Source organism: Bombina bombina, chromosome 3, assembly GCF_027579735.1.
Source record: "Bombina bombina isolate aBomBom1 chromosome 3, aBomBom1.pri, whole genome shotgun sequence".
Taxonomy (NCBI): domain Eukaryota; kingdom Metazoa; phylum Chordata; class Amphibia; order Anura; family Bombinatoridae; genus Bombina; species Bombina bombina.
The window spans coordinates 6,710,922-6,737,376 of record NC_069501.1 but is presented as its reverse complement, the minus strand read 5'-3'; the positions used below and the strand labels follow the sequence as shown (position 1 = coordinate 6,737,376).

The 26,455-nt window shown below is 42.9% G+C and overlaps 1 protein-coding gene across 1 annotated transcript in view; it reads left to right on the top strand.

Annotated features, from left to right (window-relative positions):
* Positions 1-26,455, top strand: part of SLC37A1 (solute carrier family 37 member 1) — a 303,425-nt gene that overhangs the window by 170,989 nt on the left and 105,981 nt on the right. The window contains exons 12-13 of the mRNA XM_053705706.1: positions 9,268-9,402; positions 13,807-13,897. Of these exons, the coding sequence (XP_053561681.1) occupies positions 9,268-9,402; positions 13,807-13,897 (226 nt within the window). The remainder of the gene's footprint in view (positions 1-9,267; positions 9,403-13,806; positions 13,898-26,455) is intronic.

Here is a 26,455-nt window from a genome sequence, read left to right as displayed (position 1 = left end):
CTCTTATAAATTTTCAATTCCTGTCATATAAAACGTTTGCTGGAAGTGTTTAAACGTTTTTATATATGCTTTGGTGATAAAACTTTATTGGGGCCTAGTTTTTTTCCACATGGCTGGCTTAAATTTGCCTAGAAACAGTTTCCTTAGGCTTTCCACTGTTTAGACATGAGTGGGAGGGGCCTAATTTAGCGCTTAATTGCGCAGTAACTTTTACAGACTGAGACATCCAGCTTCCTCCAGGAGTCCCCTGAATGCTATAGGACCTCTCTAAAGGGCTCTTAGGCTTTCCAAAGTCGTTTATTTGGGACGGTAGGGCCACAGCTGAGCTGTGGCAGTTTGTTGTGACTGTTAAAAAACGTCTATATCGTTTTTTTGATCCGTTTTTTGAACTAAGGGATTAATTATCCATTTGGAAGTGGGTGCAATGCTCTGTTAGCTTATTATACACACTGTAAAAATTTCGTTTGATTTACTGCTTTTTTTCACTTCAAATTCTGACCTTTTTTATTTTTCTTAAAGGCACAGTACCGTTTTTATTTTATGCTTGTTAACTTGATTTAAAGTGTTTTCCAAGCTTGCTGGTCTCATTGCTAGTGTGTTTAAACATGTCTGACATAGAGGAAACTCCTTGTTCATTATGTTTAGAAGCCATGGTGGAACCCCCTCTTAGAATGTGTACCAAATAATCACCAGAGGAATCTGACGAGGGGGAAGTTATGCCGACTAACTCACCCCACGTGTCAGACCCTTTGACTCCCGCTCAAGGGACTCACGCTCAAATGGCGCCAAGTACATCTAGTGCGCCCATGGCGTTTACTTTACAAGACATGGCGGCAGTCATGGATAATACACTGTCAGCGGTATTATCCAGACTACCTGGGTTACGAGGAAAGCGAGACAGCTCTGGAGTTAGAAGAAATACAGAGCATACTGACGCTTTAATAGCTATGTCTGATACTCCCTCAAAATATGCAGAAGCTGAGGAAGGAGAGCTTCTTTCTGTGGGTGATGTTTCTGACTCAGGGAAGAGGATGCTACCTGATTCTGATATGTCAACATTTAAATTTAAGCTTGAACACCTCCGCGTATTGCTCAGGGAGGATTTAGCTGCTCTGAATGACTGTGATACAATTGCAGTGCCAGAGAAATTGTGTAGATTGGATAAATACTATGCAGTGCCGGTGTGCACTGATGTTTTTCCAATACCTAAAAGGTTTACAGAAATTATTACTAAGGAATGGGATAGACCAGGTGTGCCGTTTTCTCCCCCTCCTATTTTTAAGAAAATGTTTCCGAAAGATGCCGCCACACGGGACTTATGGCAGACAGTCCCTAAGGTGGAGGGAGCAGTTTCTACCCTAGCTAAGCGTACTACTATCCCTGTCGAGGACAGTTGTGCTTTCTCAGATCCAATGGATAAAAAATTAGAGGGTTACCTTAAGAAAATGTTTATTCAACAAGGTTTTATTCTACAGCCCCTTTATGCATTGCCCCAGTCACTGCTGCTGCGGCTTTCTGGTTTGAGTCTCTGGAAGAGGCTTTACAGGTAGAAACTCCATTGGATGACATACTTGACAAGCTTAGAGCACTTAAGCTAGCCAATTCTTTTGTTTCTGATGCCATTGTTCATTTGACTAAACTAACGGCTAAGAATTCTGGTTTTGCTATTCAGGCGCGCAGGGCGCTATGGCTTAAATCGTGGTCAGCTGACGTTACTTCAAAGTCTAAGCTGCTTAACATTCCCTTCAAGGAAGCAAGGGCCAAACAGACTAATTTTCGTGCCTTTCGGAACTTCAAGGCGAGTGCGGCATCAACTTCCTCTAATGCAAAACAAGAGGGAACTTTTGCCCAGTCCAAGTCGGTCTGGAGACCTAACCAGACCTGGAACAAAGGTAAGCAGGCAAAAAAGCCTGCTGCTGCCGCCTCTAAGACAGCATGAAGGATTGGCCCCCTATCCGGTAATGGATCTAGTAGGGGGCAGACTTTCGCTCTTCGCCCAGGCTTGGGCAAGAGATGTCCAGGATCCCTGGGCGTTGGAAATTGTATCCCAGGGATATCTTCTGGACTTCAGAGCTTCTCCTCCAAAAGGGAGATTTCACCTTTCACAATTATCTTCAAACCAGATAAAGAGAGAGGCATTCTTACACTGTGTTCAAAACCTCCTAGTTATGGGAGTGATCCATCCAGTTCCAAAGGAGGAACAGGGACAGGGTTTTTACTCAAATCTGTTTGTGGTTCCCAAAAAAAGAGGGAACATTCAGACCAATTTTAGATCTCAAGATCTTAAACAAATTCCTCAGAGTCCCATCATTCAAGATGGAAACTATTCGTACCATCCTACCTATGATCCAGGAGGGTCAATACATGACTACAGTGGATTTAAAGGATGCTTATCTTCACATTCCGATACACAAAGATCATCATCGGTTTCTCAGGTTTGCCTTCCTGAACAGGCATTACCAGTTTGTAGCTCTTCCCTTTGGGTTAGCTACAGCCCCAAGAATCTTTATGAAGGTTCTAGCGGTCCTAAGACCGCGGGGCATAACAGTGGCCCCTTATTTAGACAACATTCTGATACAGGCATCAAGTTTCCAAATTGCCAAGTCTCATACGGACATAGTTCTGGCATTTCTGAGGTCGCATGGGTGGAAGGTGAACGAAGAAAAGAGTTCTCTATCCCCTCTCACAAGAGTCTCCTTTCTGGGAACTCTAATAGATTCTGTAGAAATGAGGATTTACCTGACGGAGTCCAGGTTATCAAAACTTCTAAATTCCTGCCGTGTTCTTTATTCCACTTCTCGCCCTTCGGTGGCTCAGTGTATGGAAGTAATCGGCTTAATGGTAGCGGCAATGGACATAGTGCCGTTTGCACGCCTACATCTCAGACCGCTGCAACTATGCATGCTCAGTCAGTGGAATGGGGATTACACAGATTTGTCCCCTCTACTAAATCTGGATCAAGAGACCAGGGATTCTCTTCTCTGGTGGCTATCTCGGGTCCATCTGTCCAAAGGTATGACCTTTCGCAGGCCAGATTGGACAATTGTAACGACAGATGCCAGCCTTCTAGGCTGGGGGGCAGTCTGGAACTCCCTGAAGGCTCAGGGATCTTGGACTCAGGAGGAGACATTCCTTCCAATAAACATTCTGGAACTAAGAGCGATATTCAATGCTCTTCAGGCTTGGCCTCAGCTAGCGACAATGAGGTTCATCAGATTTCAGTCGGACAACATCACGACTGTGGCTTACATCAACCATCAAGGGGGAACAAAGAGTTAGAAGTCTCAAAGATAATTCGCTAGGCAGAGATTCAATCTTGTCACCTATCAGCTATCCATATCCAAGGTGTGGAGAACTGGGAGGCGGATTTTCTAAGTCGTCAGACTTTTCATCCGGGGGAGTGGGAACTCCATCCGGAGGTGTTTGCACAATTGATTCATCGTTGGGGCAAACCAGAACTGGATCTCATGGTGTCTCGCCAGAACGCCAAACTTCCTTGCTACGGATCCAGGTCCAGGGATCCCAAGGCGACGCTGATAGATGCTCTAGCAGCACCTTGGTCTTTCAACCTGGCTTACGTGTTTCCACCGTTTCCTCTGCTCCCTCGTCTGATTGCCAAAATCAAGCAGGAGAGAGCATCAGTGATCTTGATAGCGCCTGCGTGGCCACGCAGGACTTGGTATGCAGATCTGGTGGACATGTCATCCTTTCCACCATGGACTCTGCCGCTGAGACAGGACCTTCTACTTCAGGGTCCTTTCAACCATCCAAATCTAATTTCTCTGAGACTGACTGCCTGGAGATTGAACGCTTGATTTTATCAAAGCATGGCTTCTCCGAGTCAGTCATTGATACCTTAATTCAGGCACGAAAGCCTGTCACCAGGAAAATCTATCATAAGATATGGCGTACATATCTTTATTGGTGTGAATCCAAGGGTTACTCATGGAGTAAAGTCAGGATTCCCAGGATATTATCTTTTCTCCAAGAAGGTTTGGAGAAAGGATTGTCAGCTAGTTCCTTAAAGGGACAGATTTCTGATCTGTCTATTTTTTTGCACAAGCGTCTGGCGGATGTTCCAGACGTTCAGGCGTTTTGTCAGGCTTTAGTTAGAATCAAGCCTGTGTTTAAACCTGTTGCTCCGCCATGGAGTTTAAATTTGGTTCTTAAAGTTCTTCAAGGGGTTCCGTTTGAACCTCTTAATTCCATATTTTATCTTGGAAAGTTCTATTTTTGGTAGCTATTTCCTCGGCTCGTAGAGTTTCCGAGTTATCTGCCTTACAATGTGATTCCCCTTATCTGATCTTCCATGCAGATAAGGTAGTTTTGCGTACCAAACCTGGGTTTTTACCTAAGGTGTTATCTAATAAGAATATCAATCAGGAGATTGTTGTTCCGTCATTGTGTCCTAATCCTTCTTCAAAGAAGGAACGTCTATTACACAATCTTGACGTGGTTCGTGCTTTAAAGTATTATTTACAAGCTACTAAAGATTTTCGTCAAACATCTGCTTTGTTTGTTGTCTACTCTGGACAGAGGAGAGGCCAAAAGGCTTCGGCAACTTCTCTTTCTTTTTGGCTAAGGAGTATAATACGCTTAGCTTATGAGACTGCTGGCCAGCAGCCTCCTGAAAGGATTACAGCTCATTCTACTAGAGCTGTGGCTTCCACATGGGCCTTTAAAAATGAGGCTTCTGTTGAACAGATTTGTAAGGCGGCGACTTGGTTTTCGCTTCATACCTTTTCAAAATTCTATAAATTTGATACTTTTGCTTCTTCGGAGGCTATTTTTGGGAGAAAGGTTTTACAGGCAGTGTTACCTTCCGTTTAAGTACCTGCCTTGTCCCTCCCTTCATCCGTGTACTTTAGCTTTGGTATTGGTATCCCACAAGTAATGGATGATCCGTGGACTGGATATACCTTACAAGAGAAAACATAATTTATGCTTACCTGATAAATTTATTTCTCTTGTGGTGTATCCAGTCCACGGCCCGCCCTGTCATTTTAAGGCAGGTATTTTTTAACTTTAAACTACAGTCACCACTGCACCCTATGGTTTCTCCTTTCTCTTGCTTGTCTTCGGTCGAATGACTGGATATGGCAGTTAAGGGAGGAGCTATATAGACAGCTCTGCTGTGGGTGATCCTCTTGCAACTTCCTGTTGGGAAGGAGAATATCCCACAAGTAATGGATGATCCGTGGACTGGATATACCTTACAAGAGAAAACATATTTTATGCTTACCTGATAAATTTATTTCTCTTGTGGTGTATCCAGTCCACGGCCCGCCCTGTCATTTTAAGGCAGGTATTTTTTAACTTTAAACTACAGTCACCACTGCACCCTATGGTTTCTCCTTTCTCTTGCTTGTCTTCGGTCGAATGACTGGATATGGCAGTTAAGGGAGGAGCTATATAGACAGCTCTGCTGTGGGTGATCCTCTTGCAACTTCCTGTTGGGAAGGAGAATATCCCACAAGTAATGGATGATCCGTGGACTGGATACACCACAAGAGAAATAAATTTATCAGGTAAGCATAAATTATGTTTTTATGCTGGGGCCCATGATTCTGTTAGTTGAGACAGGCTATTAAGAGACAAAGATTTCATGATAGGGGATGTGGGTTCCAGGGGATCTGTAAGAATGCGGGGAAATGATGATTTGAGCAGTAGTGGAGGGTGGAAGAACAAATCTAGGAGACGTTGGGTTGGCCAGAGGGGAGTGATGAGTTTTTATTTTCTGTCTACATGAAGACTGGGAGTGGAATCTGTGTTGATTTGCACTCCCAGGAAAATTAGTTTCTTAGAAGGAGACTCTATTTATGTAAGAACTTACCTGATAAATTAATTTCTTTCATAGTGGCAAGAGTCCATGAGCTAGTGACGTATGTGATATATCCAACCAGGAAGGGGCAAAGTTTCCCAAACCTCTAAATGCCTATAAATACACCTCCCACCACCCACATACCTGAGTTTTAACGTGTCACCAAGAAGTGAGGTGTAGAAAAAGGAGTAAAAAGCATACAAAAAGAGGAACTGGAAAAAATAAAGTGCTTTATACAAAAAAATGATAACCACCAAAAAAGGGTGGGTCTCATGGGCTCCTGCCACTATGAAAGAAATTAATTTATCAGGTACGTTCTTACATACATTATGTTTTCTTTCATGTAAGTGGCAAGAGTCCATGAGCTAGTGAAGTATGGGACATAATACCCAAAATGTGGAAGTCCACGAGTCACTAGAGAGGGAGGGATTAAATAAAAACAGCTATTTCTGCTGAAAAAATTAAATCCAAATAATAATTGTTTTCTTAAATTTTAAAAATTTATAAGCTAAATTAAAAAAAATCATAAGCAGAAGAATCAAAATGAAACACCTGCCGGAAGAACTTTTCTACCAAAGACTGCTTCTGAAGAAGCAAATACATCAAAATGTTAAAATTTTGTAAATGTATGCAAAGAAGACCAAATTGCTGCTTTGCAACTGAAGCTTCATTCTTAAAAGCTCAAGAAGTGGCAACTGATCTAGTAGAATGAGCTGTAATTCTGAGGTGGAGACTGCCCCACCTCCAAATAAGCCTTGTGAATCAAAAGCTTCAACCAAGATGCCAAAGAAAGGACAGAGGCTTTCTGACGTTTCCTGGAACCTGAGAAAATAACAAATAGACTAGAAGTCTTTCTGAAATCCTTAGTAGCCTCAACATAGTATTTCAAAGCTCTTACCACATCCAAAGAATGTAGAGATCTCAAGCGAATTCTTAGTATTAGGACACAAAGAAGGAACAACAATTTCCCTACTAATGTTGTTAGATTTCACAACCTTAGGCAAAAATTTAAACAAAGTCTGTAAAACCACTTTATCTTGATGGAATATCAGATAAGGAGACTGACAAGAGAGAGCTGGCAACTCAAACTCTTCTAGAAGAGATAGCCAAAAGAAATAACACTTTACAAGAAAGTAGTTTAATATCCAAATAATGCATAGGCTCAAAAGGAGGAGTCTGCAAAATCCTTAAAACCAAATTAAGACTCCAAGGAGGAGAAATAGACTTAACAGGTTTGATACGAACCAAAGCCTGAACAAAACAGTGAATATTAGGAAGTTTAGCAATCTTTCTATGAAATAAGACAGAGCAGGGATTTGTCTATGACTAAGAACTAAGCGTTCAATTTCCATACCCAAATTTAGAGATTTAAGATCCTGATGGAAAAACGGCCCTTGAGACAGAAGGTCTGGCCTTAAAGGAAGTGGCCAAGGCTGGCAACTGGACATCCGGACAAGATCCGCATACCAGAACCTGTGAGGCCATGCAGGTGCTATCAGAAACACATGAGATTGTTCCATTATGATCTTGGAAATCACCCTTGGAAGAAGAACTAGAGGTGGAAAAATATATGCAGGTTGGTAAAACCAAGGAACTGCTAAAGCATCCACCATCTCTGCCTGAGGATCCTTGGATCTGGAAAGATATCTGAGAAGTTTCTTGTTCATATGAGAGGCCATCAGATCTATTTCTGGAAGACCCCACAACTGTACTGTCTGATTAAACACATCTGGATGGAGAGATCACACTCCCCTGGATGCAAAGTGTGATGACTGAGATAATCCGCTTTCCAATTGTCTACACCTGGAATATGAATCGCAGAAATTAGACAAGAGTTGGACTCCGCCCAAGAAAGTATCCGAGATACTTCCTTCATTGCTAAAGAGCTGCGAGTCCCCTCCCTGATGATTGACTTATGCCACTGTTGTGATATTGTCTTTCTTAAAATGAATGACAAGTTCTCTCTTTAATAGAGGTCAAGCCTGATGAGCTCTGAAGATAGCAGGGAGTTCTAAAATATTGATTGGTAACCTCACCTCTTGAGGTTTCCAAACCCCTTGTGCTGTCAGAGACCCCCAGACAGCTCCCCAACCTGTAAGACTTGCATCTGTTGAGATTACAGTCCAGGAAGGACGAACAAGAGGCCCCTTGAACAATCCAATGATGGTCCAACCACCAAGACAGAGAGTTGAATATTGGTATTTAAGTATATCAGTTGTGATATCCGAGTATAATCCCTGCACCATTGGTTCAGCATGCAAAACTGCAGAGGTCTCGTATGAAAACGAGCAAAGGGGATCGCGTTCGATGCAGCGGTCATGAGACCTAAAAGTTCCATGCTCATAGCCACTGAAGGTTTAGACGAGCTACAACCAATTTCATTCACCTCTTCTCTGTTAAGGACAGAGTCATGGACACTGAATCTATCTGGAAACCTAAAAAGGTGACCCTTGTTTGAGGAATCAAGAAACTCTTTTGTAAATTGATCCTCCAACCATGCCTTTTGAAGAAACCACACAAGTTGCTTCATGTGAGATTCTGCTAGTTGTAAAGACTGAGCTAGTACCAAGACATCGTCCAAATAAGGAAACACTGCAATACCCTTCTCTCTGATTACAGAAAGAAGGGCACCGAGAACCTTCGAAAAGATTCTTGGAGCTGTCGCTAGGCCAAATGGAAGAGCGACAAACTGGTAATGCTTGTCTAGAAAAGAGAATCTCAGAAACCGATAGTGATCTGGATGAATTGGAATATGAAGATTAGCATCCTGTAAGTCTATTGTGGACTTAAAATGCCCTTGCTGAACAAAAGGCAGAATAGTCCTTATAGTCACCATCTTGAAAGTTGGGACTCTTACAAAATGATTTAAAAGTTTCAGATCCAGAACTTTCCTGGAAGAATTCTTTCTTTGGGACAATAAATATATTTGAATAGAACCCCAATATATATCCCATACGTCACTAGCTCATGGACTCTTGCCACTTACATGAAAGAAACAGATTTTGTTAGGAGAAATATAGTGAATTTGAGATAGGGAGGGGAAGATCTGGCTCCTGATTCAGGAGTGGGATATTGTATAGATAGAAAATAAGACAAATTACTCGGAATTGCAACCATGCTATTACGGCCTTGAGACCAAGGAGAGACTAAAAGAAAGGCAACTAAATTGCCAAGGGTGTGATGCCATAAAAAATAGTTTCTGTGATTCTGATGGATTGGAAGGAGGGGAGATAGAAGAGGGAAGGACTGAGGGGAGACAAAAGAGGGAAGGAGGGATGAGGCTGAGGGCACACAGTAACATGGCACTGGGCAGCAGATCTCTGGTGGGTGTTCTCAGTGCCCTTGCTGAGCTTACTTCCCCCACAAATAGAAAGGAACACATACAATTAGGTCTGAGCATGACTGTTTAGAGGTCCCTCACTAGTTTTCTTTTTTTTCCTCCTCAGAGCTGGGAGGTGCAGAGCCTGCTGGAATCTGCCCCTGTGTTCCCCACACACCATGTTGTTGTTCTACAGAGGGTCCCTAACACTGGGGTCAGTGGATCTTCAGCAATCAGCTTTTTTGGAGCCCTTCAAATCCCGGTAAGTAACAGAAGGCATGGTGGGAAAAGGGGGCAAAGTGTAATCGATACAGGATAGAAGTGATGTGATGCAGCAACATTTACTCTGCCTGGTGTCCTGTTGTGTGTCCTGTGGTGTATCCTCTGCTAGATGTCCTGTGGTCTATCCTCTGCTAGATGTCCTGTGGTCTATCCTCTGCTAGGTGTCCTGTTGTGTGTCCTCTGCTAGGTGTCCTGTTGTGTGTCCTCTGCTAGGTGTCCTGTTGTGTGTCCTCTGCTAGGTGTCCTGTTGTGTGTCCTCTGCTAGGTGTCCTGTTGTGTGTCCTCTGCTAGGTGTCCTCTGTTGTGTGTCCTCTGCTAGGTGTCCTGTTGTGTGTCCTCTGCTAGGTGTCCTGTTGTGTGTCCTCTGCTAGGTGTCCTGTTGTGTGTCCTCTGCTAGGTGTCCTGTTGTGTATACTCTGCTAGGTGTCCTGTTGTGTGTCCTCTGCTAGGTTTCCTGTTGTGTGTCCTCTGCAAGGTGTCCTGTGGTGTATCCTCTGCTAGGTGTCCTGTGGTGTATCCTCTGCTAGGTGTCCTGTGGTGTATCCTCTGCTAGGTGTCCTGTGGTGTATCCTCTGCTAGGTGTCCTGTGGTGTATCCTCTGCTAGGTGTCCTGTGGTGTATCCTCTGCTAGGTGTCCTGTGGTGAATCCTCTGCTAGGTGTCATGTGATGTATCCTCTGCTAGGTGTCTTGTTGTCTTCTGTTCTCTGCTAGGTGTCCTGTTGTCTTCTGTTCTCTGCTAGGTGTCTTGTTGTCTTCTGTTCTCTGCTAGGTGTCCTGTTGTCTTCTGTTCCCTGCTAGGTGTCTTGTTGTCTTCTGTTCTCTGCTAGGTGTCCTGTTGTCTTCTGTTCTCTGCTAGGTGTCCTGTTGTCTTCTGTTCTCTGCTAGGTATCCTGTTGTCTTCTGTTCTCTGCTAGGTATCCTGTTGTCTTCTGTTCTCTGCTAGGTGTCCTGTTGTCTTCTGTTCTCTGCTAGGTGTCCTGTTGTCTTCTGTTCTCTGCTAGGTGTCCTGTTGTCTTCTGTTCTCTGCTAGGTGTCCTGTTGTCTTCTGTTCTCTGCTAGGTGTCCTGTTGTCTTCTGTTCTCTGCTAGGTGTCCTGTTGTCTTCTGTTCTCTGCTAAATGTCCTGTTGTCTTCTGTTCTCTGCTAAATGTCCTGTTGTCTTCTGTTCTCTGCTAGGTGTCCTGTTGTCTTCTGTTCTCTGCTAGGTGTCCTGTTGTCTTCTGTTCTCTGCTAGGTGTCCTGTTGTCTTCTGTTCTCTGCTAGGTGTCCTGTTGTCTTCTGTTCTCTGCTAGGTGTCCTGTTGTTTTCTGTTCTCTGCTAGGTGTCCTGTTGTTTTCTGTTCTCTGCTAGGTGTCCTGTTGTCTTCTGTTCTCTGCTAGGTGTCCTGTTGTCTTCTGTTCTCTGCTAGGTGTCCTGTTGTCTCCTGTTCTCTGCTAGGTGTCCTGTTGTCTTCTGTTCTCTGCTAGGTGTCCTGTTGTCTTCTGTTCTCTGCTAGGTGTCCTGTTGTCTTCTGTTCTCTGCTAGGTGTCCTGTTGTCTTCTGTTCTCTGCTAGGTGTCCTGTTGTCTTCTGTTCTCTGCTAGGTGTCCTGTTGTCTTCTGTTCTCTGCTAGGTGTCCTGTTGTCTTCTGTTCTCTGCTAGGTGTCCTGTTGTCTTCTGTTCTCTGCTAGGTTTCCTGTTGTCTTCTGTTCTCTGCTAGGTGTCCTGTTGTCTTCTGTTCTCTGCTAGGTGTCCTGTTGTCTTCTGTTCTCTGCTAGGTGTCCTGTTGTCTTCTGTTCTCTGCTAGGTGTCCTGTTGTCTTCTGTTCTCTGCTAGGTGTCCTGTTGTCTTCTGTTCTCTGCTAGGTGTCCTGTTGTCTTCTGTTCTCTGCTAGGTGTCCTGTTGTCTTCTGTTCTCTGCTAGGTGTCCTGTTGTCTTCTGTTCTCTGCTAGGTGTCCTGTTGTCTTCTGTTCTCTGCTAGGTGTCCTGTTGTTTTCTGTTCTCTGCTAGGTGCTCACATATGCAGGTGGGACCTTTAAGAGCAGTCTAATAAACTGTGGTTAGTATATACCTGCACAAACTGAGTTAACTTCCTAAATTAAGCTCAGAAGTGGTTTTGATTTGCATACTTGGAAGCCTGTGAACTTTTTATTTACCTTTTCCTTTTGGAGAACTTTTTTCTTCACATGATATGATACTATTATTAGATAATAGCGCATTACCAGTATTATTAGATAATAGCGCAGTACCAGTATTATTAGATAATAGCGCAGTACCAGTATTATTAGATAATAGCGCAGTACCAGTATTATTAGATAATAGCGCAGTACCAGTATTATAAGATAATAGCGCAGTACCAGTATTATTAGATAATAGCGCAGTACCAGTATTATTAGATAATAGCGCAGTATCAGTATTATTAGATAATAGCGCAGTATCAGTATTATTAGATAATAGCGCAGTACCAGTATTATTAGATAATAGCGCAGTATCAGTATTATTAGATAAGAGCGCAGTACCAGTATTATTAGATAATAGCGCAGTACCAGTATTATTAGATAATAGCGCAGTACCAGTATTATTAGATAATAGCGCAGTACCAGTATTATTAGATAATAACGCAGTATCAGTATTATTAGATAATAACGCAGTACCAGTATTATTAGATAATGGCGCAGTATCAGTATTATTAGATAATGGCGCAGTACCAGTATTATTAGATAATAACGCAGTACCAGTATTATTAGATAATGGCGCAGTATCAGTATTAATAGATAATAGCGCAGTATCAGTATTATTAGATAATAGCACAGTACTAGTATTATTAGATAATAGCACAGTACCAGTATTATTAGATAATAGCACAGTACCAGTATTATTAGATAATAGCGCAGTACCAGTATTATTAGATAATAGCGCAGTACCAGTATTATTAGATAATAGCGCAGTACCAGTATTATTAGATAATAGCGCATTATCAGTATTATTAGATAATAGCGCAGTACCAGTATTATTAGATAATAGCGCAGTACAAGTATTATTAGATAATAGCGCAGTACCAGTATTATTAGATAATAGCGCAGTACCAGTATTATTAGATAATAGCGCAGTACCAGTATTATTAGATAATAGCGCAGTTTCAGTATTATTAGATAATAGCGCAGTACCAGTATTATTAGATAATAGCGCAGTATCAGTATTATTAGATAATAGCGCAGTACCAGTATTATTAGATAATAGCGCCGTACCAGTATTATTAGATAATAGCGCAGTACTAGTATTATTAGATAATAGCGCAGCACCAGTATTATTAGATAATAGCGCAGCACCAGTATTATTAGATAATAGCTCAGTACCAGTATTATTAGATAATAGCGCAGTACCAGTATTATTAGATAATAGCGCAGTATCAGTATTATTAGATAATAGCGCAGTACCAGTATTATTAGATAATAGCGCAGTATCTGTATTATTAGATAATAGTGCAGTACCTGTATTAAGAGGTAATAGTACAGTACCTGTATTGAGAGGTAATAGTGCGGTACCTCTATTAAGGTAATAGTGCAGTACCAGTATTAAGGTAATAGCGGAGTCCTGGTATTAAGAGGCAATAGTGCAGTCCCCGTAATAAGAGGTGGCTGTGCATCAGATGACGCTGTCTATTTCAATGGCCTTTGCGGTGGATAATACAGAGTTACCTTTTTGGAGTTTTGCATAAATCCTTTTCTACCTCACTTCATAGATTCTTCTTTTACAGCAGAATAAGACCTGAGTGTAGCAGTGTGTTATTGTGTAACATCATACAAGACTTACCCCTTAAAGAGTGCTACCAGGAGCACTCTGTAAAGCTACATTTACCGCCACAGACATAATTTTCAGCCTGTAAATGACCTTTAAGCTACTGTTTAAGTGGTTATGGTGTGTTGCCTACGTGTAGTGAGCCTCCTGCACATAGAAGTGCTTCAGAGAAAATCATCTTTTACCAGTTTAGATGCTGCTGTTTCCAAGAATTGTTTGCAACACCCATTAGGGATCGCATTGTCAGAGGAGATAGTTCAGGGTCTTGACCACTATTTATTATTGCAAACAGTGTTCAGTTAGGGCCCTATTAGCATGGATATGTAACGGCATGCTGGGAGAAATGACTTCCATGTAAAGCTTAGTCTGTCACAGAGGATTTGGTTTTCTCCAGTTGCAGAGCCCTTTCTGTTTTGAAGTTAACTTCAGACTTTATCTAAATACCTTTCACTGTGAGAGCCATTGTATGGTAACTGGAACAAAGGAATGAGGGTAGGTAATCTATGTGTGGAGGTTTCTTTCATCGCCCGCCTGTGAGGGGTTACTCATTTGGTATTTGTTTTGGATATAGAAATTACAATGTTAAATTTCTCTTTTTCTCTTCACAGGGGGTAGTTGAGTTCTCACTCTGTTTGCTATTTGCAAAACTTGTTAGTTATACATTTCTCTTCTGGTTGCCCCTATACATCACAAGTGTAGGTGAGTTTATTCATCATACAGAACCAAAATTCTCAAATCTAAAATCCCCTCCTGCTGCTCCCTATAACAACTCATATTGCACCATATAACCCTCCCTATAACTCCTCCTATTGCCCCATATAACTCTCCTTATAACTGTTCCAATAACACCATATAACCCTCCCTATAACTCCTCCTATTGCCCCATATAACTCTCCTTATAACTCCTCCTATTGCCCCATATAACTCTCCTTATAACTGTTCCTATAACACCATATAACCCTCCCTATAACTCCTCATATTGTACCATATAACTGTTCCCATTGCACCATATAATCCTCCCTATAATTCCTCTTATTGCACCATATAACCCTCCGTATAACTCCTATTGCACCATATAACCCCCCATAACTCCTCCTATTGCACCATATAACCCCCATAACAACTCCTTTTGCACTATTTAACCCTCACTATAACTCCTATTGCACCATATAACCCGCCCTATAACTCCGCCTATTGCCCCATATAACCCTCCCTATAACTCCGCCTATTGCCCCACATAACCCTCCCTATAACTCTGCCTATTGTCCCATATAACCCTCCCTATAACTCCGCCTATTGCCCCATATAACCTTCCCTATAGCTCCTCCTATTGCACCATATAACCCTCCCTATAGCTCCTCCTATTGCACCATATAACCCTCCCTATAGCTCCGCATATTGCACCATATAACCCTCCATATAACTCCTCCTATTGCACCATATAACCCTCCCTCTAACTCCTCCTATTGCACCATATAACCCTCCCTCTAACTCCTCCTATTGCACCTTATAACCCTCCCTCTAACTCCTATTGCATCATATAACTCTCCCTATAACTCCTCCTATTGCATCATATAACTCTCTCTATAACTCCTCCTATTGCACCATATAACCCTCCCTATAATTCTCCTATTGCACCATATAACCCTCCCTATAACTCCTCCTATTGCACCATATAACCCTCCCTATAATTCCTCCTATTGCACCATATAACCCTCCCTATAATTCCTCCTATTGCACCATATAGCCCTCCCTATAACTCCTCCTATTGCACCATATAACCCTCCCTATAACTCCACCTATTGCACCATATAACCTTCCCTATAACTCCTCCTATTGCACCATATAACCCTCCCTATAGCTCCTCCCATTGCACCATATAACCCTCCATATAACTCCTAATATTGCACCATATAACCCTCCCTATAGCTCCTCCTATTGCACCATATAACCCTCCCTATAGCTCCTCCTATTGCACCATATAACCCTCCCTATAACTCCTCCTATTGCACCATATAACCCTCCCTATAACACCTATTGCACCATATAACCCTCCATATAACACCTATTGCACCATATAACCCTCCCTATAACTCCTCCTATTGCACCATATAACCCTCCCTATAACTCCTCCTATTGCACCATATAACCCTCCCTATAACTCCTATTGCACCATATAACCCTCCCTATAACTCCTCCTATTGCACCATATAACCCTCCCTATAGCTCCTCCTATTGCACCATATAACCCTCCCTATAACTCCACCTATTGCACCATATAACCTTCCCTATAACTCCTCCTATTGCACCATATAACCCTCCCTATAGCTCCTCCCATTGCATCATATAACCCTCCATATAACTCCTAATATTGCACCATATAACCCTCCCTATAACTCCTCCTATTGCACCATATAACCCTCCCTATAGCTCCTCCTATTGCACCATATAACCCTCCCTATAACTCCTCCTATTGCACCATATAACCCTCCCTATAACACCTATTGCACCATATAACCCTCCCTATAACTCCTATTGCACCATATAACCCTCCCTATAACTCCTCCTATTGCACCTTATAACCCTCCCTATAACTCCTCCTATTGCACCATATAACCCTCCCTATAACTCCTCCTATTGCACCATATAACCCTCCCTATAACTCCTCCTATTGCACCATATAACCCTCCCTATAGCTCCTCCTATTGCACCATATAACCCTCCCTATAACTCCTCCTATTGCACCATATAACCCTACCTATAACTCCTCCTATTGCACCATATAACCCTCCCTATAACTCCTCCTATTGCACCATATAGCCCTCCCTATAACTCCTCCTATTGCACTATATAACCCTCCCTATAACTCCTCCTATTGCACCATATAACCCTCCCTATAACTCCTCCTATTGCACCATATAACCCTCCCTATAACTCCTCCTATTGCACCATATAACCCTCCCTATAACTCCTCCTATTGCACCATATAACCCTCCCTATAACTCCTCCTATTGCACCATATAACCTTCCCTATAACTCCTCCTATTGCACCATATACCCCTCCCTATAACTCCTCCTATTGCACCATATAATCCTCCCTATAACTCCTCCTATTGCACCATATAACCCTCCCTATAACTCCTCTTATTGCACCATATAACCCTCCCAATAACTCCTCCTATTGCACCATATAACCCTCCCTATAACTCCTCCTATTGCACCATATAATCCTCCCTATAACTCCTCCTATTGCACCATATAACCCTCCCTATAACTCCTCCTATTGCACCATATAATCCTCCCTATAACTCCTCCTATTGCACCATATAACTCTCCCTATAACTCCTCCTATTGCACCATATAACCCTCCATATAACTCCTCCTATTGCACCATATAACCCTCCCTATAGCTCCTCCTATTGCGCCATATAACCCTCCCTAAAACTCCTCCTATTGCACCATATAACCCTCTCTATATCTCCTCCTATTGCACCATATAACCCTCCCTATAACTCCTATTGCACCATATAACCCTCTCTATATCTCCTCCTATTGCACCATATAACCCTCCCTATAACTCCTATTGCACCATATAACCCTCCCAATAACTCCTCCTATTGCACCATATAACCCTCCCTATAACTCCTCCTATTGCACCATATAATCCTCCCTATAACTCCTCCTATTGCACCATATAACCCTCCCTATAACTCCTCCTATTGCACCATATAACCCTCTCTATATCTCCTCCTATTGCACCATATAACCCTCCCTATAACTCCTCCTATTGTACCATATAACTCTCCTTATAGCTCCTCCTATTGCGCCATAAAACCCTCCCTATAACTCCTCCTATTGCACCATATAACCCTCTCTATATCTCCTCCTATTGCACCATATAACCCTCCCTATAACTCCTCCTATTGCACCATATAACCCTCCCTATAACTCCTCCTATTGTACCATATAACTCTCCTTATAGCTCCTCCTATTGCGCCATAAAACCCTCCCTATAACTCCTCCTATTGCACCATATAACCCTCCCTATAGCTCCTCCTATTGCACCATATAACCCTCCCTATAACTCCTCCTATTGCACCATATAACCCTCCCTATAACTCCTCCTATTGAACCATATAACCCTCCCTATAACTCCTCCTATTGCCCATATAACCCTCCCTATAACTCCTCCTATTGCACCATATAACCCTCCCTATAACTCCTCCTATTGCACCATATAACCCTCCCTATAACTCCTATTGCACCATATAACCCTCCCTATAACTCCTCCTATTGCACCATATAACCCTCCCTATAGCTCCTCCTATTGCACCATATAACCCTCCCTATAACTCCACCTATTGCACCATATAACCTTCCCTATAACTCCTCCTATTGCACCATATAACCCTCCCTATAGCTCCTCCCATTGCATCATATAACCCTCCATATAACTCCTAATATTGCACCATATAACCCTCCCTATAACTCCTCCTATTGCACCATATAACCCTCCCTATAGCTCCTCCTATTGCACCATATAACCCTCCCTATAACTCCTCCTATTGCACCATATAACCCTCCCTATAACACCTATTGCACCATATAACCCTCCCTATAACTCCTATTGCACCATATAACCCTCCTTATAACTCCTCCTATTGCACCTTATAACCCTCCCTATAACTCCTCCTATTGCACCATATAACCCTCCCTATAACTCCTCCTATTGCACCATATAACCCTCCCTATAACTCCTCCAATTGCACCATATAACCCTCCCTATAGCTCCTCCTATTGCACCATATAACCCTCCCTATAACTCCTCCTATTGCACCATATAACCCTCCCTATAACTCCTCCTATTGCACCATATAACCCTCCCTATAACTCCTCCTATTGCACCATATAGCCCTCCCTATAACTCCTCCTATTGCACTATATAACCCTCCCTATAACTCCTCCTATTGCACCATATAACCCTCCCTATAACTCCTCCTATTGCACCATATAACCCTCCCTATAACTCCTCCTATTGCACCATATAACCCTCCCTATAACTCCTCCTATTGCACCATATAACCTTCCCTATAACTCCTCCTATTGCACCATATACCCCTCCCTATAACTCCTCCTATTGCACCATATAATCCTCCCTATAACTCCTCCTATTGCACCATATAACCCTCCCTATAACTCCTCTTATTGCACCATATAACCCTCCCAATAACTCCTCCTATTGCACCATATAACCCTCCCTATAACTCCTCCTATTGCACCATATAATCCTCCCTATAACTCCTCCTATTGCACCATATAACCCTCCCTATAACTCCTCCTATTGCACCATATAATCCTCCCTATAACTCCTCCTATTGCACCATATAACTCTCCCTATAACTCCTCCTATTGCACCATATAACCCTCCATATAACTCCTCCTATTGCACCATATAACCCTCCCTATAGCTCCTCCTATTGCGCCATATAACCCTCCCTATAGCTCCTCCTATTGCGCCATATAACCCTCCCTATAACTCCTCCTATTGCACCATATAACCCTCTCTATATCTCCTCCTATTGCACCATATAACCCTCCCTATAACTCCTATTGCACCATATAACCCTCTCTATATCTCCTCCTATTGCACCATATAACCCTCCCTATAACTCCTATTGCACCATTTAACCCTCCCAATAACTCCTCCTATTGCACAATATAACCCTCCCTATAACTCCTCCTATTGCACCATATAATCCTCCCTATAACTCCTCCTATTGCACCATATAACCCTCCCTATAACTCCTCCTATTGCACCATATAACCCTCTCTATATCTCCTCCTATTGCACCATATAACCCTCCCTATAACTCCTCCTATTGTACCATATAACTCTCCTTATAGCTCCTCCTATTGCGCCATAAAACCCTCCCTATAACTCCTCCTATTGCACCATATAACCCTCTCTATATCTCCTCCTATTGCACCATATAACCCTCCCTATAACTCCTCCTATTGTACCATATAACTCTCCTTATAGCTCCTCCTATTGCGCCATAAAACCCTCCCTATAACTCCTCCTATTGCACCATATAACCCTCCCTATAGCTCCTCCTATTGCACCATATAACCCTCCCTATAACTCCTCCTATTGCACCATATAACCCTCCCTATAACTCCTCCTATTGAACCATATAACCCTCCCTATAACTCCTCCTATTGCCCATATAACCCTCCATATAACTCCTCCTATTGCCCATATAACCCTCCATATAACTCCTCCTATTGCACCATATAACCCTCCCTATAACTCCTCCTATTGCCCATATAACCCTCCATATAACTCCTCCTATTGCACCATATAACCCTCCCTATAACTCTTCCTATTGCACCATATAACCCTCCCTATAGCTCCTCCCATTGCACCATATAACCCTCCCTATAACTCCTCCCATTGCACCATATAACCCTCCCTATAACTCCTCCTATTGCACCATATAACCCTCCCTATAACTCCTCCCATTGCACCATATAACCCTCCCTATAACTCCTCCTATTGCACCATATAACCCTCCCTATAACTCCTCCTATTGCACCATATAACCTCTCTATAACTCCTCCTATTGCACCATATAACCTCCCTATAACTCCTCCTATTGCACCATATAACCCTCCCTATAACTCCTCTTCCTATTACACCATATAACCCTCCCTATAACTCCTCCTCCTATTGCACCATATAACTCTCCCTATAACTCCTCCTATTGCACCAAATAACCCTCCCTATATCTCTCCCTATTGCACCATATAACCCTCCCTATAGCTCTCCCTATTGCACCATATAACCCTCCCTATAACTCCTATTGCACCATATAACCCTCCCTATAACTCCTCCTATTGCACCATATAACCCTCCCTATAACTCCTCCTATTGCACCATATAACCTCTCTATAACTCCTCCTATTGCACCATATAACCTCCCTATAACTCCTCCTATTGCACCATATAACCCTCCCTATAACTCCTCCTCCTATTGCACCATATAACCCTCCCTATAACTCCTCCTCCTATTGCACCATATAACTCTCCCTATAACTCCTCCTATTGCACCATATAACCCTCCCTATATCTCTCCCTATTGCACCATATAACCCTCCCTATAGCTCTCCCTATTGCACCATATAACCCTCCCTATAACTCCTCCGGTTGTACCATATAACCCTCTCTATAGCTCTTCCTATTGCACCATATAACCCTCCCTACAACTCCTCCTATTGCACCATATAACCCTCCCTATAGCTCCTCCTATTGCACCATATAACCCTCCCTATAGCTCCTCCTATTGCACCATATAACCCTCCCTATAGCTCTCCCTATTGCACCATATAACCCACCCTATAGCTCTCCCTATTGCACCTTATAACCCTCCCTATAGCTCTCCCTATTGCACCATATAATCCTCCCTATAGCTCTCCCTATTGCACCATATAACCCTCCCTATAGCTCTCCCTATTGCACCATATAATCCTCCCTATAGCTCTCCCTATTGCACCATATAATCCTCCCTATAGCTCTCCCTATTGCACCATATAACCCTCCCTATAGCTCTCCCTATTGCACCATATAACCCTCCCTTATAACCCTCCCTATTGCACCATATAACCCTCCCTATAACTCCTCCTATTGCACCATATAACCCTCCCTATAACTCCTCCTATTGCACCATATAACCCTCCCTATAACTCCTCCTATTGCACCATATAACTCTCCCTATAATTCCTCCTACTGCACCATATAACCCTCCCTATAACTCCTCCTACTGCACCATATAACTCTCCCTATAACTCCTCCTATTGCACCATATAACTCTCCCTATAACTCCTCCTACTGCACCATATAACTGCTCCCTATAACTCATCCTATTGCACCATATAATCCTCCCTATAACTCCTCCTATTGCACTGTGTAACCCTCCCTATATCTCCTCCTATTGCACCTTATAACCCTCCCTATATCTCCTCCTATTGCACCATATAACCCTCCCTATAGCTCTCCCTATTGCACCATATATCCCTCCATATAACTCCTCCTATTGCACCATATAACCCTCCCTATAACTACTCCTATTGCACCATATAACCCTCCCTATAACTCCTCCTATTGCACCATATAACCCTCACTATAACTCCTCCTATTGCACCATATAACCCTCCCTATAACTCCTCCTATTGCACCATATAACCCTCACTATAACTCCTCCTATTGCACCATATAATCCTCCCTATAACTCCTCCTATTGCACCGTGTAACCCTCCCTATAACTCCTCCTATTGCACCATATAACCCTCCTTATAACTCCTCCTGTTGCACCATATAGCCCTCCCTATAGCTCTCCCTATTGCAGCATATAACCCTCCCTATAACTCCTCCTATTGCACCATATAACCCTCCCTATAGCTTTCCCTATTACACTATATAACACTCTATATAACTCCTCCTATTGCACCATATAACCCTCCCTATAACTCCTCCTATTGCAGCCTATAACCCTCCCTATAACTTCACCTATTGCACCATATAACCTTCCCTATAACTCCTCCTATTGCACCATATAACCCTCCCTATAGCTCCTCCCATTGCACCATATAACCCTCCATATAACTCCTAATATTGCACCATATAACCCTCCCTATAGCTCCTCCTATTGCACCATATAACCCTCCCTATAGCTCCTCCTATTGCACCATATAACCCTCCCTATAACTCCTCCTATTGCACCATATAACCCTCCCTATAACACCTATTGCACCATATAACCCTCCCTATAACTCCTATTGCACCATATAACCCTCCCTATAACTCCTCCTATTGCACCATATAACCCTCCCTATAACTCCTCCTATTGCACCATATAACCCTCCCTATAACTCCTATTGCACCATATAACCCTCCCTATAACTCCTCCTATTGCACCATATAACCCTCCCTATAGCTCCTCCTATTGCACCATATAACCCTCCCTATAACTCCACCTATTGCACCATATAACCTTCCCTATAACTCCTCCTATTGCACCATATAACCCTCCCTATAGCTCCTCCCATTGCACCATATAACCCTCCATATAACTCCTAATATTGCACCATATAACCCTCCCTATAACTCCTCCTATTGCACCATATAACCCTCCCTATAGCTCCTCCTATTGCACCTTATAACCCTCCCTATAGCTCTCCCTATTGCACCATATAATCCTCCCTATAGCTCTCTCTATTGCACCATATAACCCTCCCTATAGCTCTCCCTATTGCACCATATAATCCTCCCTATAGCTCTCCCTATTGCACCATATAATCCTCCCTATAGCTCTCCCTATTGCACCATATAACCCTCCCTATTGCACCATATAACCCTCCCTATAGCTCTCCCTATTGCACCATATAACCCTCCCTTATAACCCTCCCTATTGCACCATATAACCCTCCCTATAACTCCTCCTATTGCACCATATAACCCTCCCTATAACTCCTCCTATTGCACCATATAACCCTCCCTATAACTCCTCCTATTGCACCATATAACTCTCCCTATAATTCCTCCTACTGCACCATATAACCCTCCCTATAACTCCTCCTACTGCACCATATAACTATCCCTATAACTCCTCCTATTGCACCATATAATCCTCCCTATAGCTCTCCCTATTGCACCATATAACCCTCCCTATAGCTCTCCCTATTGCACCATATAATCCTCCCTATAGCTCTCCCTATTGCACCATATAATCCTCCCTATAGCTCTCCCTATTGCACCATATAACCCTCCCTATAGCTCTCCCTATTGCACCATATAACCCTCCCTATAGCTCTCCCTATTGCACCATATAACCCTCCCTATAACTCCTCCTATTGCACCATATAACCCTCCCTATAACTCCTCCTATTGCACCATATAACCTCTCTATAACTCCTCCTATTGCACCATATAACCTCCCTATAACTCCTCCTATTGCACCATATAACCCTCCCTATAACTCCTCTTCCTATTGCACCATATAACCCTCCCTATAACTCCTCCTCCTATTGCACCATATAACCCTCCCTATAACTCCTCTTCCTATTGTACCATATAACCCTCTCTTATAACCCTCCCTATTGCACCATATAACCCTCCCTATAACTCCTCCTATTGCACCATATAACCCTCCATATAACACCTATTTTACCATATAACCCTCCCTATAACTCCTATTGCACCATATAACCCTCCCTATAACTCCTCCTATTGCACCATATAACCCTCCCTATAACTCCTCCTATTGCACCATATAACCCTCCCTATAACTCCTATTGCACCATATAACCCTCCCTATAACTCCTATTGCACCATATAACCCTCCCTATAACTCCTCCTATTGCACCATATAACCCTCCCTATAACTCCTCCTATTGCACCATATAACCCTCCCTATAACTCCTATTGCACCATATAACCCTCCCTATAACTCCTCCTATTGCACCATATAACCCTCCCTATAGCTCCTCCTATTGCACCATATAACCCTCCCTATAACTCCACCTATTGCACCATATAACCTTCCCTATAACTCCTCCTATTGCACCATATAACCCTCCCTATAGCTCCTCCCATTGCACCATATAACCCTCCATATAACTCCTAATATTGCACCATATAACCCTCCCTATAACTCCTCCTATTGCACCATATAACCCTCCCTATAGCTCCTCCTATTGCACCATATAACCCTCCCTATAACTCCTCCTATTGCACCATATAACCCTCCCTATAACTCCTATTGCACCATATAACCCTCCCTATAACTCCTCCTATTGCACCATATAACCCTCCCTATAACTCCTCCTATTGCACCATATAACCCTCACTATAACTCCTCCTATTGCACCATATAACCCTCCCTATAGCTCCTCCTATTGCACCATATAACCCTCCCTATAACTCCTCCTATTGCACCATATAACCCTCCCTATAACACCTATTGCACCATATAACCCTCCCTATAACTCCTATTGCACCATATAACCCTCCCTATAACTCCTCCTATTGCACCATATAACACTCCCTATAACTCCTCCTATTGCACCATATAACCCTCCCTATAGCTCTCCCTATTGCACCATATAACCCTCCCTATAGCTCCTCCTATTGCACCATATAACCCTCCCTATAACTCCTATTGCACCATATAACCCTCCCTATAACTCCTCCTATTGCACCATATAACCCTCCCTATAACTCCTCCTATTGCACCATATAGCCCTCCCTATAACTCCTCCTATTGCACCATATAACCCTCCCTATAACTCCTCCTATTTCATCGTGTAACCCTCCCTATAACTCCTCCTATTGCACCATATAACCCTCCCTATAACTCCTCCTATTGCAGCCTATAACCCTCCCTATAACTCCTCCTATTGCACCATATAACCCTCCCTATAACTCCTATTGCACCATATAACCCTCCCTATAACTCCTATTGCACCATATAACCCTCCCTATAAACCCTCCTATTGCACCGTGTAACCCTCCCTATAACTCCTCCTATTGCACCATATAACCCTCCATATAACTCCTCCTATTGCACTGTGTAACCCTCCCTATAACTCCTTATATTGCACTATATAACCCTCCCTATAACTCCTCCTATTGCACCATATAACCCTCCCTATAACTCCTCCTATTGCACCATATAACCCTCCCTATAACTCCTCCTATTGCACCATATAACCCTCCCTATAACTCCTCCTATTGCACCATATAACCCTCCCTATAACTCCTCCTATTGCACCATATAACCCTCCCTATAACTCCTCCTATTGCACCATATAACCCTCCCTATAACTCCTCCTATTGCACCATATAACCCTCCCTATAACTCCTCCTATTGCACCATATAACCCTCCCTATAACTCCTCCTATTGCACCATATAACCCTCCCTATAACTCCTCCTATTGCACCATATAACCCTCCCTATAGCTCTCCCTATTGCACCATATAACCTTCCCTATAACTCCTCCTATTGCACCATATAACCCTCCCTATAACTCCTCCTATTGCACCATATAACCCTTCCTATAGCTTTCCCTATTGCACCATATAACCCTCCCTATAGCTCTCCCTATTGCACCATATAACCCTCCCTATAACTCCTCCTATTGCACCATATAACCGTCCCTATAACTCCTCCTATTGCACCATATAACCCTCCCTATAACTCCTATTGCACCATATAACCCTCCCTATAACTCTTCCTATTGCACCATATAACCCTCCCTATAGCTCTCCCTATTGCACCATATAACCCTCCCTATAACTCCTCCTATTGCACCCTATAACCCTCCCTATAACTCCTCCTATTGCACCATATAACCCTCCCTATAACTCCTCCTATTGCACCCTATAACCCTCCCTATAACTCTTCCTATTGCACCGTATAACCCTCCCTATAACTCCTCCTATTGCACTGTGTAACCCTCCCTATATCTCCTCCTATTGCACCATATAACCCTCCCTATAACTGCTCCTATTGCACCATATAACCCTGCCTATAGCTCTCCCTATGGCATCATATAACCCTCCCTATAACTCCTCCGATTGCACCATATAACCCTCCCTATAACTCCTCCGATTGCACCATATAACCCTCCCTATAACAACTATTGCATCAAATAACCCTCCCTATAACTCCTCCTATTGCACCATATAACCCTCCCTATATCTCCTCCTATTGCACCATATAACTCTCCCTATAATTCCTCCTACTGCACCATATAACCCTCCCTATAACTCCTCCTACTGCACCATATAACTGCTCCATATAACCCTCTCTATAACCCTCCCTATTGCCCCATATAACCCTCCCTATAGCTTTCCCTATTGCACCATATAACACTCTATGTAACTCCTCCTATTGCACCATATAACCCTCCCTATAGCTCTCCCTATTGCACCATATTACCCTCCCTATAGCTCTCCCTATTGCACCATATAACCCTCTCTATGACTCCTCCTATTGCACCGTGTAACCCTCCCTATAACTCCTCCCATTGCACCATATAACCCTCCCTATAACTCCTCTTATTGCAGCCTATAACCCTCCCTATAACTCCTCCTATTGCACCATATAACCCTCCCTATAACTCCTATTGCACCATTGAACCCTCCCTATAGCTGTCCTTATTGCATCATATAACCATCCCTATAACTCCTCCTATTG